The sequence below is a fragment of the Bos indicus x Bos taurus genome, chromosome 21 (assembly GCF_003369695.1).
Source record: "Bos indicus x Bos taurus breed Angus x Brahman F1 hybrid chromosome 21, Bos_hybrid_MaternalHap_v2.0, whole genome shotgun sequence".
In the NCBI taxonomy this organism is placed as follows: domain Eukaryota; kingdom Metazoa; phylum Chordata; class Mammalia; order Artiodactyla; family Bovidae; genus Bos; species Bos indicus x Bos taurus.
The window spans coordinates 26151210-26165042 of NC_040096.1; the positions used below are offsets into that span (position 1 = coordinate 26151210).

The following is a 13833-nucleotide window of genomic DNA, read 5'->3' on the forward strand; positions in this document are numbered from 1 at the left end:
AATCTGAATGGCAGGGGCCAGCCTCTGGCAAGACTTTTTCACTCTGTATTCAGAAAGCCCTCTCCAGTTCTCAGAGTCAGGGGCAGCTGCTGGAGTCTCCTGTGCTGCATTTTCACATCCGAGGGAGGCATTGAGCTTGGTGCTACAGAGGCTCAAACCAGCCCTTCATGATGGAGGTGCCAGACTCGCCTCCAGTCCTGAAAGCATCCAGACCCTGCCACCCAGGAATTTACACTCCAGCAGCAGAGTAGGAAAAGGAAAAACATTTTGTGCGTGCAGATCTCCATGGCTCCAGTACTACAACAGTCTCAAGCACTGCAATTTCTTCAGCCGATGAAAATAATAATGAAGCTTATTTGGGCACAAGGAAAAATGTTCAGGAGAAAAGTCTAAGGAAAGACTGAAAATTAGCTTTGCTGTAAAGGTGGAAAAAATCATGCACATACAAATAGAATGAGCAAATAACGTGAAAACTGCAGGATGGTGGGATTACAGACATGTTTTTCCTTAAAATTCTTTTTTATGATTGTTGTACATGCTCAACACACTCCCTCCCAGAAGAGGAGAAAGAAAATATAGTGTACTTCCAAGTTATTTACTTCAATTTTTTTCCAAACAGAGAACAGCTTTGGTACTTTTCAGACACTATATATAATTAGTGGGTTGGCAAGTCTATTTTAAAACTATGAAATCTTACTCTCCCTACAGCCATCTCACACCCACACCCCTTCTCACACACACATCAGCCCTATGCCCTTCCCCCAAAAGGTTGATTTTCTCTCTACATGGCTTTTATCAGAGAAGGAAATGGCAATCCACTCCAGTGTTCTTGCCTGGAGAATCTCATGGACAGAGGACCCTGGTGGACTACAGTCCATGGGGTCACAAAGAGTCTAACACAACTGAAGCTTTTGTAATCTAGGCTTTCACTAGGTTGTGTGTTCAGTGGAAGTTCCTGGCCCGTCGCTCACACAGCACACACTCAGTAAATAAGGAAGCAGTTGTGCACTATTCCCAATAGTGCCTGGATGAGGTGGGGGTGCTCATTGGTTATTGATTAATTGCCATTAGTCAACAGTTTTGTATTATTTACTTAAGTATTTATGGAGCACCTATTCTGTGCCAGACATTTTTGCTGGGCAATAACAAAGCTACAGAAAGAGTAAGACAGTTCCTGTCTCTAAGGGGAGAGACCAGGCCAGTATGGAACAAACAAATAGTTCACTGTGTGTGCTTAGTCACGTAGTCGTGTCCAACTCTTGGCCACTCTATGGACTATAGCCCACGAGGCTCCTCTGTCCATGGGATTCTCCAGGCAAGACTACTGGAGTGGGTTGCCATGCCCTCCTCCAGGGAATCGTCCCAACACAGGGATGTAACCCAAGTCTCCTGTGTCTCTTGCATTGGCAGGCGAAATCTTTACCACTGAGCCATCCTGCTGCTGCTGCTGCTGCTGCTGCTAAGTCACTTCAGTCGTGTCCGACTCTGTGTGACCCCATAGACAGCAGCCCACCAGGCTCCCCCGTCCCTGGGATTCTGCAGGCAAGAACACGAGTGGGTTGCCATTTCCTTCTCCAATACAGGAAAGTGAAAAGTGAAAGTGAAGTCGCTCAGTCGTGTCCGACCCTCAGCGACCCCATGGACTGCAGCCTTCCAGGCTCCTCCGTCCATGGGATTCTCCAGGCAAGAGTACTGGAGTGGGGTGCCATTGCCTTCTCTGCTGAGCCATCCTAGGAACCCCAAATAGTTCATTGCCTTGTAGCTGAAGAGTCACTAGAATTCGGTAGATATTAGGTGGTACCTGGAAGGGGAACCAAAAATAAAGAGTCTCGCTGCTCCTCACTCAAAAGCCAGTGAAGAGGCCAGGTTGGTGGAAAGGAAAGTCTGCTTTATTTTGGATGCCAGCAGGGAGTGGGGTGGGGTAGGCAGATTCCTGTCCAAAGGCTGGCTGTCCCCCACTGACAGTCAGTGGGCAGGGCCTCTTATAGCCCAAGGGAGGGGGCTCCATGCAGAAACAACACAGTCAGCTCCGCAGTCATCTTCAAATTGGTCATGGGTGGTCTGACCAGAGTCATCTTGATTGTTTTAGGTACAGTTAATTTTCATTTCCAGGGTCAATTTGTTTCCATTTCTTTGAGGCCAATTCTTGGAAGTGTGTGGCTACAGTCTGATCATCATGTAGCTAACTTCTTCCACCTGGTACCGGTTTCAGTATCTATCAATACAAGAGAGCTCAAACAATATGGCTCAGAATATTATCTGTAGCCCTTGAGAAGGCATGAAAGGTCCTTGACTTTGTCTACTGCTTAAACTACTATTGTTTTGTCCTATTTGACTCCTTTTCTTTGCTTCTGCATTTTCTCACTTCTCTGATTTTAAAAGAGAGAAAAGGCAGGCTGCGGACAGGGGAGTGGAGGGGAAGAGGCCTTCTGCTCTGTTACTCCATTGCAGAAGGCCTCTGACAATAAAGCCACAGAACAGAGCTGGGACCCTTTCCTCTTTCTTTTCCCCCTTTCTGGAACCTGTGGAGAGGTTCCAGATCCAGAGCCCTGTGCCAGGGTCCTCTCAGAACTGACTGACCCCCATAGCACTTGTTGCCATGAGTCCCCCTGACCTAAGCTGACCTAAGTCCCTCCAGCTCCCTGACTCCAAATTAGGTAAAATACCCACTCTATAGGGTTTCCCCAGTGGCTCAGTAGTAAAGAATCTGCCTGCAATGCAGGAGCCACAGGAGACATGGGTTCAATCCCTGATCGGGAAGATCTCCTGGAGGAGGGCATGGCAACCCACCCCAGTATTCTTGCCTGGAGAATCCGTATGGACAGAGGAACCTGGCGGTTTACAGTCCATAGGGTCTCAAAGAGTCAGACACGACTGAAATGATTTGGCACGCACGCATGCACCCACGCTGTAGCATCCTAACAAATCACCTACTTAATGCCACCCTCCCAGCAGGAATTTTCTTTATCTTGAGGCTATAAAAATTGGTTACTAGCCCATGAAAAGCGTCGGCTCTCCCTTGAGCCTGCCTGTTGTTCCAACAGGGGCTCTACTCTAAAAAAGTGTTCTCCTCTCATTCCACCTTATGTCTGAAAATTCTTTTCCAACCTGCACAGGGACCACGACAGAACCACGACAGAAAATGAGTCAGACCACCTACCATTGCCAGAGACTGCCCTTCATGCCTTCTTTCCCAGGGCAGACTTAACTAAAACCAAGGTCCAGCCTTGGCAGAGGTACTCAGAACAGGAGATGAGAACAAGAACAAGAAGAGGCTGAGCCAGACTGAGCCTCTTACAGGGTAATCACTGGTCAGCCTCAATCATCGCTGGGCCTACGGAAGGGGGTCAGCAGCCAGCCACTCTTGTAATGCCCCATCATCCCAGGCCTTCTGATTCCAGGCCATCTTATCTCACATGTTCCCACCGACCCAGCCCCTCCTCCTTCCAAGCCAACCTGCAGGACAGCCTTCCGAACTCTGAAAACTTTTGTTTTAATTTTTAAAAATTGAAGTATAGTTATATACAATATGTTATAAGTGTATGATATAATGATACAGTTTTAAAGCTTATATTCCATTTATAGTTATTATAAAATATTGGCTATATTCCCCATCTAACTCTGCAGAGTTTACCTTTGCCTGACTACTGACTCCTTTTTTTTAACTGTGCTAGGATCTGACAGCATCCTGGATGGTTAAGTGTGCCTGAACATTTTTTTGTGTACCTTTTGGCCATCTATATGTCTTCTTTGCAGAAATGTCTATTTAGGTCTTTTGTGCATTTGTGGATTGGATTGTTTGGATTTTTTGATATTGAGTTTCATGAGCTGTTTGTAAAACAGATAGCTAGCGGGAAGCTGCTGTATAGCACAGGGAGCTCAGGTCAATGCTCTGTGATGACGTAGAGGGGTGGGATGGGGGCGTGGGAGGGAGGCTCAAGAAGGGCGGGATATGTGTATACATATAGCTCCAACATGAATTTGAGCAAACTCCAGGAGATTAGTGAAGGACAGCATGGCATGCTGCAGTCCAGGGGATCGCAAAGAGTCCGTGGACTGAGCAACTGAACAACAATAGCTGATTCACTTTCCTTGTACAGCAGAAGCCAAGGCAACATTGTAAAGCAACTAAACCCCAATTTTAAAAAAGTGTGTCTGAAGCGCCCACACAGATAACCTTCTCATGTTGTGTTCTCAGAGCCCTGGATGTAACTTTGTTTCTGAAAAGTTCTAGCTGACTGGACAAGAGTGATGACAAACAAAACCTTGAACTCTCCCTAACATTCTTTTCTCCCTCCCTCCTCTCCCCTTTCCTTTCCTCCCCTTCCCTTTGATCCCCTCCCAGCTTCCCTCTTTACCTGTTACTCACAATTTTAGTACTTGATTTTAACAGCAAGATACTTGGTATGCACATTACTGCTGATCTTATTGAAATGGCAGCATTGTTTTAGAGATGAGGACAGAGGCAGGAAGACAGGGAAGAACTGCTGGGGGATTTGGGACTGGCTGTTGACAAAAGCGTGCTTCAAGAATGAAGATAACTGAATCCGATTTAGGGAGCTGGACAGTGGATGACAGGAGATATAGGGCAAGATGTTGCGGGAAAAGGAGGTGCAACTTCTTATTTACTTTCTGATCTTTCTATTATTCATTATGAAATGTTTTTGAAGGGAAAGGGTTATATTTACAAACCTTAGGATGATTCTTCAATCTTTAAAATGCTCTTTTAAAATAATTTCTAGGGGACTTCCCTGGTGGCCCAGTGGCTAAAACTCTGCGCTCCCAAAGCAGAGAGCCCAGGTTTGATCCCTGGTAGTAGGACTAGATCCCACATGCTGGAACTAAGAGTTCGAATGCTACAACTAAAGATTCCGTATGCCGCAACTAACACTGGGCACAGCCAAATAAATAAATAATAAAAAAATTTTTTTCAAATAATAGTTTGTAGGATTTTGGCTTAAATTTGTTTTCAAATGTATTCAGTCAGCTCTGCTTGCATATCAATTAATTCATTAACTTTTGCCTCTAGGGTTGTGAGAATTTCCAAGCAAATTAATCAAAAGCCGGTGTTTCAAATACTGGTTTGTGTGTTGATATGTATTGTGCAGCCTATACTTTAATAATTTTAACTCACTTAAAAAATACTTTGTGAGGTTTGTGAGAAATTTGCATTCCTATTATAAACGTCAGTGCTGACCACTTTACCTTAACAGCTGTATTCTCTCCTTTTTTGATTGTCTTCTAAAGAAGAAAAGCAAAACTCAAGTACTAAGAAATGGTTACCTTTCTGGTTGGATGTCCCTTGGGAGGAAGAAGTAGTTAATTGATAACCAAGTCTGTGCCAGGCTTTATTTGACTATCACAGAAATCCAATCTCTTTTTGGAGAAGACTCTTGAGAGTCCCTTGGACAACAAGGAGATCAAGCCAGTCAATCCTAAGGGAAATCAACCCTGAATATTCATTGGAAGGACTGATGCTGAAGGTGAAGCTCCAATACCATGACCATCTGATGCAAAGAATCTGTTCATTGGAAATGACCGTAATGTTGGGAAAGACTGAAGGAAGGAGAAGGGAGTGACAGAGGATGAGATGGTTGGATGTCATCACCAACTCAATGGACAGGAGTTTGAGCAAATTCTGGGAGATAGTGAAGGATAGGGAAGCTTGGTGTGCTGCAGAGTCAGACGAGTGAGCAACTGAACAACAGTTCTTTAACAGATGAGGAAACTCATGATTGGAGAGGGTACTGTCAGAGGTGGCTCTCAAATCTTCATACTTTTAGCTTCATCCTTTCAGCTTCATCCTTTCCAGAACTGGAAAGAGTGTTACTGTGTAAATTTGTTCTTCCTCTCTCCCTCCCTCCCTTCTTTTTTCCTCCCTCATTCCCTTTCCTTCTCTTCCTTTTCTTTCTGTATTTTTCCCCCTCAGTCTCTCTTTTCAACCTTTACACACAAACACGTAGAGCTACTGTATGCCAGAAGCTCCACAGGTGCTCCACGATTCATTCAATTCTATCAACTCTGAAATAGGAACCATTATCATCAACCTCATTCAGAGAAGAGAGCTGAGACAGAAAGGGGTTCAGTAACTTGTCCAAGGTCAAACAGCTTATCAATGTCATTTAAACACTGGAATGTGAAATAAACAGGTGACATATTTTCTAGAATATTAATTTTCATTAGTTTAGGCCTTCCAAACAGGCATGCCTGTTCCTTTCACCGATAAAGTGGAAATGCCATAGTTGACAGATGAGCATAGCTGATGAAGGCAGAAAAGATGCGACTGGAAACATAGCTCCAGCCCCGGAAGCGCCGTCTGGCTTCTGAGTGTCTGCTGTGACCAGGACACCCGACAAGACTCGTGTTGAACTCGTGCTGAGCTGAAGATCGGGCCATGCAGCAGGGGGCGGGGTGGGGTGGGTGCGGGGAGTGCGGGATGAGGCTGAAGTCACCCGGGGCAGATCCTTAAATGCCAAGATGGGTGTTGCTCTCGGTAGGAACAAGGGCCCTGTCCCCGGCAGCTGGACCGAGGTCGGAGGGCCCTCAAAGAGGAAGCTGGGCTGCGCAGAGGTAAAGCTGTAGTGGGAGGGACAGGATGGATATTGAGGGGCTGGAATTTACTGAGGAACAGGCCTTGTGGAGGGGCGGGGCTCCAGGAGAGGCGGGGCCTGAGAAGGGGAGGTCTTGTGGTGGGCGGGGCCCCGGGAGGGGCGTTCTCCTGGTGGGCGGGGCCCGGGAAGGCGCGGTCCCCTTAGTGGGCGGGGCTCCGTGAGGGACGTCTCTTGTGGGAGGGGTCGAGAAGGGGGGCCCTTGGTGGGCGGGGCTTCGTGAGGGGCGTCTCTTGTGGGAGGGGATCGGGAAGGGGCGGAGCCCTCGAAAGGGGCGGGCCGGGCCCTGGTGTGTCACCGGGTCAGCTCTGGCGGGAGGCGGGGGGGTCTGAGGGGGCGGAGTCCGCAGGGGGCGTGGCCCTGCCTGCCAATCTCTGCGAGTCCTGTCCCGCAGGCCGCGCGCACACTGCCTCCCTGTTCCGTGCTCGCCAGCATGTCCTTCGTCCCGGTGGCCGAGGATTCTGACTTCCCCATCCACAACCTGCCCTACGGCGTCTTCTCCACCCGAGGCAACGTGAGCTGCAGCGCTCGCTTCCGGGCGCGGGGAGGGAGGGCGTCCCCTCCGCTCGGGACCCCCACCCTCCTGCCCCGCCCCTGGCCTCAGTCCAGCCTTGCCCCCTCTTGCCGGCACCCGACCGAGCTGGATGTGGGGCCCGGGTCGTCGCCCCTCGTGAAGACCCCCGGGGTCGCTTGGGCCCCATGAGCGGTGCCTCTCCTTCTCCTGGGAGGGGGCTGGAGGCTGGGGCTGATCGCCGAGCTGTTGGTTCCTGCTGTTGGTTCAGATCCCTCCTGGTAGCTTTCCAGATGTGAGTTGTTGAAACCGTCAGCCTGTTTCTGCACATTTGCAAGAAAATTAAATGCAAAATGAAACGAAGCATGGCTCTCCCTCTCAGGCAAGCAGAGCAAGTTATATTAAATATTATTATTACAGAGAAGTTGAAACGCAGTCATACTGCCTACTCCGAAGTCATTTCGCTCTGTTTTCTTCCCTGGAGACACCACATTATGGCGGGTTGTTCATCCTCCATGTTAGCCCCTAACCCTAGAAATATCCATTGAACCGGTATATTTAGTAACTCAGAGGAATGAATTCATTCACATAAGAGCCCTGGGATCCAAGAGGTTAATTTCTTTACCTCCAACTGGCTTTCTTTCAGCTTCTTGGGCTTCTTGGCAATCAAAAGAAGCCCTTTACGGGGTAGGGAAATGAAATTTCACTTAGTGTAGTCTGATGGGCAGAAAGAAAACTGTGGGGTTTATCATCAAATATACAAGAATTTCCGTGGGTGGGAAAAGCAGATTCCCTTGGATTTATTCATGGTATTTTTGGCTTAGCTTTCTGCTCCCAACTTTCATGGTAAGCTCCTGATTAGCTCTGAGAAGCCTCGAACTCCCAAACCTGCTTGCACCCAACAATGTTCAGGAACCATTTGCTAAACGGAGCCTGTGGCAGTTAGCACCTTCTGGAAAGTGGTTTCCTACCCCCATGACTGATCCTTGTCCCCATGTGCAGCAAAAGCTTGGATCTAGAAGAGTCAGCGTGTGGTTTCACAACTGCCAAGCCTGACTAGATTTCGCAAGGATGCCAAAGGTTAACAGTCCCCTGAAGGGCCTGAGGCATGTTAAACCTTAACCTGTGTTGGCCAAGCACACTCTGTTGGCCAGCCCTCCCTCTGCACTCCTCTGACATTCTGCTCTCAGCCAAGGGTCCGCACTTCTCCTCAGGGTGCACATCTGGAGGACAAATCGCATAGGCTGAAGCCTTTGCAAGAGGCAGGGGGCGTACTCTGACTTATCCCAGAGAACTCTAGAATGAATGCTCCTTAGAGTGTGGCCAGTGGCTTGCAGACTCCATACCCCAGCTGTTTTCATATTAGACTGTGCAAGGACAGCCACTGTACAGAGGTTCACTGCCTTCTGAAAAGAATGCTGAGGGTTGTGAGTTGGCTCCCTTGGCATTCCAGAAGGCTGAGGCCCTTCAAGTGGAACTGGCTGTGTTGAAGCTCTGGCTGCAGGCGCTGGACATTCCAGAGGTGGTGACCACCTCTCCAGACTGGTCAGGTCGCCAAGGCAGAGTCCTCCCTCTCCTCTATGCCAGAGGCCAACCATGCATCATTTGGGTGGAACAGTAGTGAACAAGGGTTCCCAGGTGGCGATAGTGGTAAAGAACCCTCCTGCCAATGCAGGAGATGTTAAGAGGCGTGGGTTTGATCTCTGGGTTGGGAAGATCCCTGGAGGAGGAAATGGCAACCCACTCCAGTATTCTTGACATATGTACACTACTAGTGGAAAGCTGTTGTATAGCATAGGAAGCTCAGCTTGGTGCCCTGTGATGACTTAGAGGGGTGGGATGGAGATATATGTACATACGGCTGATTCACTTTGCTGTATAGCAGAAGCTAAACAAAACTGTAGAGCAAGTATACTGCCATAAAAAAAAGAGAAGTCCCAACAATTAATGGAAGGACTCGCTATCTCGAGTCCTAGGGTCAGGGTTGGTCGGACACACGGGCTGCTTCTCACCTTTATTTGCAGCCGAGGAAGCAGGCAGCCACCCTTATGATTAGGTCTTGGCTGCTGCTAGTGGCCTCAGCTCCCTTCTTCCTCCAGCAGAGTGTGGGTGCCAGGGTCAGAGAAATGGCCCAAGGGTCTACCAGCAGATCAGCCTCTTCCCAGTTGGCCTGGGGCCTCAGGCCTGGGTAAGGGTGTGGTTCTGGTCTACACCTGTCCCAGGGGCTGACGTGCATGGAGAAATAACCATCTTCTCTTAGTCCCCGAAAATGAGCAGCCAGTGGAGATAAAGCCAGCCGTTAGCCCTACCTCTTAAACTCACTGGACATGAGATGGCAAAGCTGGTAGTTCAGGAGAACTGGAAGCTCAGCTTAGGACAAGCCCAGCTGGTTGAGTCTGTAGACATGCTCTCAGGTTCCTTCTTTGTTTGTTTGTTTGTTTGTTTTTTTAAAGCTTTACCAAGAGTCAAACACTTTCTGTTTATTTATTTGGCTGTGCCAGATCTTAGTTGTGGCTCGTAGGATCTTCATTGTGTCATACGAGGTCTTCAGTTGCTGCACACTGGCATGTGGGCTCAGTATTTGTGGCATGTGGGCTTAGATGCTCCATGGCATGAGGGATCCTAGTTCCCTGTCTAGGGATCAAACCTATGTCCCCTGTGTTGCAAGGCAGATTCTTAACCACGGGACCACCAGGGAAGTCCTTCTTGAATTCCTCGTTGATAAACCAAGTTCAGCACTGTGAGGACAAAGGCCAGGCTTTGCCAAATACTTGAGACATCTTCATATTCAGGCTTGAAGCCTGGATCTGATGGTGCAGAAAGGAACTTCCCTTGAATGTTCTGAACAGTCTGGCTTCCTGCTTCCTCATGACCTGAACTCTGCTCTGATTGAGCCATAACAGAGTACATTAGCCCAAGCCCCTGACCCTCCTCTGTGCCTGGGACACTGTCTGCTCTGCTGTGCGGAGGAATTGCCCTAAGAAAAAGCCTAGGTTTAACCTAAGAAATAATCCAGTTGCCTGGTGAGGTGGTGAGCTCTCTGTCACCAGAGGCATTTAAGTGACACCTGAGAAACTTTGTTGGGGACTTGGCCTGGATAAGGGTCTTGGACTATGCAGGAAACAGATTCTTTCCTCTGTGTCCTCGAGGCAGAGATGGTGCCAGACTCTGCCCAGACAGAGATGACAAGGTCAATTTCAGCCCTCTGAGAGGCAAAAGCAGCTGGGGTATGGTGCTAAGGATCCAATTCCTCAGCCCCTCTCTACAGTGTGCATCCATGCATAGTCGTTTCAGTTGTGTTGGACTCTTTGCAACCCCATGATTGAGCCCCCCAGGTTTCTCTGTCCATGGGATTCTCCAGGCAAGAATACTGGAGTAGGTTGCCATGCCCTCCTCCAGGGGATCTTCCTGACCCGGCAGTAGAACCCAAGTCTCCTGTATCTGCTATATTGCAAGCAGATTCTTTATCCACTGAGCCACCTGGAAAGCCCTTCCTCTCCACAGAGGGTCATCTATAAAGCAGGGCCCTTGGGCTCTTAGATAGACAGATTTGCTGGGTAAGTGAGCCCAGCCTGGCCAACTGCTCCCAGTGATGACCGTGCCATCTTCCTTCCAGCCAAGACCGAGGATTGGCGTGGCCATTGGGGACCAGATCCTGGACCTCAGTGTCATCAAGCACCTCTTCACTGGGCCGATCCTCTCCGGACACCAGGATGTCTTCAATAAGGTAGAACATTGGGATGTGGCTTGCACTGGATCTCAGTGGCCATTTGTTGCAAATGCCACTAAGAAAATGGTCTTTACCTTCCATTTCTTTTCTTTTTAAAAATCTATTTAGCTGTGCCAGGTCTTAGATATGGCAGGCAGGATCTTTGTTGCATAATGGGGATCTAGTTCCCTGACCAGAGATCAAATCCAGGCCCCCTGTATTGGCAGTGTGTAGTCTTGGACCACCAGAGAGGTCCCTGCCTTGCATTTCTGACAGCGGTGGTGCCTTGAGATCTCAGGGATTTTCCTTGGATAGTCAGTAATTCAGTTGTGTCCAGCTCTTTTCAATCCCATGGACTATAGCTGGCCAGGCTCCTTTGTCCATGGGATTCTCCAGGCAAGAATACTGGAATGGGTTGCCATGCCATCCTACAGGGGATCTTCCTGGCCCAGGGATCAAACCTGGGTGTCCTGCGTTGCAGGTAGACTCCTTGGATAAGTTTGAGATTGTTATGAGATGGACAGTTTGGCAGGAGGCAGCCTTGGGACCCTGTAGGGTGAGTTCTGAGGTGAGATGACTGTCAGTCTCTCCACAGGCCTGGGCGCTCCCCAGTTGTCTCTGACGTGAAGCTCTCCAATCCTCATTTTAAGACGCTTGAGTCTCTGCTTGTTCCAGGCTAGTGCCGGGCCCTCTGAGGGAGGGAGCCAGGAGCTCCGCTCTCTAGGCTTAAATACAGCCTAGGAGGAATGAACAGCTGGCCTCAAGTGCCCTCTGTGTTGCCACCACTTTAGAAGTCAGCCTGAAGGACAAGCACATGGGCAATGGATGTGAATGTACTTCCCTGTGAACGGTCACATGCTCTTTTTAAAAGAATATTTATTTACTTATTTGCACAGGTCTTAGTTGCAGCACAGGGTATCTTTGTTGCTCTGTGTAGAGTCTTTGGAGCATGTGGGATCTAGTTCCCTGACCAGGGATCAAACTCAAGCCCCCTGCACTGGAAGTGCAGAATCTTAGCCACTGGAACACCAGGGAAGTCCCTGTCTAAGTGCTTTGATGTGCATCCTCTCCTTCCACGGAAGGAAGGTGATATTTATTGAGTACCTCCCTATGCGTCAGGAGTTTTACACATACCTCTCATTCAATGCTCACAATGACCCTCTGACATAGGACTGGCATCCTCATTAGATTTGATGAGGGTCTAACTTGAAACAAGACACAATTTTCCCAGGTCACATGGCTGCAAGGATTGGAGCCAGGACTGGAACTCTGGCCTTGAAAATCCACAAGTGCTTTTTAGGCTGCACCTCAGTGGCTCAGAAACCTCTTCTTAGCTTATGTGAAGGGAGTTGGTGCAAGACCCCTGCAGACTTAAGGCCTCCGCTGGAGGAACGGGCCATTTTCATTGCAGGCTGGGCCGAGCTTAACGGGGCAGCCATTCCAGAAAGCAGCTCTTGGGCTTAGCCAATTGCCTATAAGGCCATGTGGGGATGAAACCCCAATAGGAACAATGACACATCTCCTCCACTTGATGAACAAATGATGGAACTAAGAACTAAAGTCCTGAGGATTTGAATGAACTGGAGATAAGTGACAGGGGCCCCAGAGAGCTGCTAGGCTGGCTCCTGTAACAGGAGGGGTAGCGCAAGGTGCTTTCGCACCGGTGATCTCCTTTTCTTCTTCCCCATCTTGGTCCTAGCCAACTCTCAACAGCTTCATGGGCCTGGGTCAGGCTGCCTGGAAGGAGGCTAGAGCATTCTTGCAGAATCTGCTGTCTGCCAGCCAAGCCAGGCTCAGAGATGACGTGGAGCTTCGGCAGCGGTGAGGAGTCCGTGGTCCTTGGTGGGCAGGGATGAGGAGATCTGCCTGGGCAGAGGGGGACAGTGTGGTCATCAGGGACATTCTGAGTCATGGCCTGGCTGCTTTGGCCTCATCTGGCTCCCACCTGGGGTACATTTTGGTGGGAAGGCTCTGGGCCAACAGGAATTACTTCTCTGGCTGGACTGGGGTGTCCAGGCTATGTCTGGCCCCCCGCCCCCCACCCCCGGCCCCCTCCCTTTTCACTCAGCTATTCCTCATCAGCATCATCCGTGTGCTTGTCTGGTCTCTAAACTAGGGGAAGTTTGGTTTGTTTCCTAGAGTGGAACATAGAAGCAGGAGGGAGGCACCTTGCCTTTAGCGGGTGGACGTCCATCCTGGTGAGGTGCCAGGCCTGCCTGGAAGTGCTCGCTGCAGAGCATGAGCAGGGTTTGATCCAGGCTGAGTCTGTGGATGGCCAGAGCAGGGACCCTGCTTTGCTGCATGCTTGACCTTGATGCCCCTTCTTTGGTGTTTCAGTGCCTTCACATCCCAGGCTTCCGCTACGATGTATCTTCCGGCCACCATAGGTGAGTCTAGTCTCTTTAACAGGATGTGTTTGGAGCAGCTGCCTGCCCAGGGCCCTGTCCCTGCTTCCAGTGGGGAAGGTCACGGAGGAGGGACTCTGGGGCTGTCAGCGCCTCCCCATCAGGGACCCAGGCCCAGCGTTGACCCAGGCGTCTCTAAAAGCCAGCACTTTCACCAAGGGTAGTTGCTCACTGCTTAGATTTGTAGCTGGCTCCCTGGCTCCCTGGCTCCCTGTGTGTGCAGGAACTCACTCTCCTTTCCCAAAGGGCTGTGGTGGGGGTGCTCAGAGCTCAGTCCATGAGTCAGCAGCTTTGAGGAGAGAGGCCGGAGGGTCCTGGAGGGCCCCAGGTTGAGCCGTGTGTTGGATGTCTGATTGGAGTTTCAGTCTGAAATTTGCAGTTGTCCAGGGACTTTCCCGGGGGTCCAGTGGCTAGGAGTCCATGCTCCCAATGCAGGGGGCCCAGGTTCCATCCCTGATCAAGGAACTAGGTCCCACATGCCATAAGACCAGGCACAGCCAAATAAATTATATATATATGATGCTGCTGCTGCTGCTGCTGATACTTAGTCATGTCTGACTCTACAGGCTCCTCTGTCTGTGGAATTCTCCAGACCAGAAT

General features: G+C 49.6%; 1 protein-coding gene across 1 annotated transcript in view; it reads left to right on the forward strand.

The window, feature by feature from the left end:
* The first annotated feature begins 6977 nt into the window (after positions 1 to 6977).
* Positions 6978 to 13833, forward strand: part of FAH (fumarylacetoacetate hydrolase) — a 30461-nt gene continuing 23605 nt past the window's right edge. The window contains exons 1-4 of the mRNA XM_027521285.1: positions 6978 to 7122; positions 10736 to 10846; positions 12528 to 12649; positions 13166 to 13215. Coding sequence (XP_027377086.1) covers positions 7042 to 7122; positions 10736 to 10846; positions 12528 to 12649; positions 13166 to 13215 — 364 coding nt within the window. The 5' untranslated portion in view covers positions 6978 to 7041. The remainder of the gene's footprint in view (positions 7123 to 10735; positions 10847 to 12527; positions 12650 to 13165; positions 13216 to 13833) is intronic.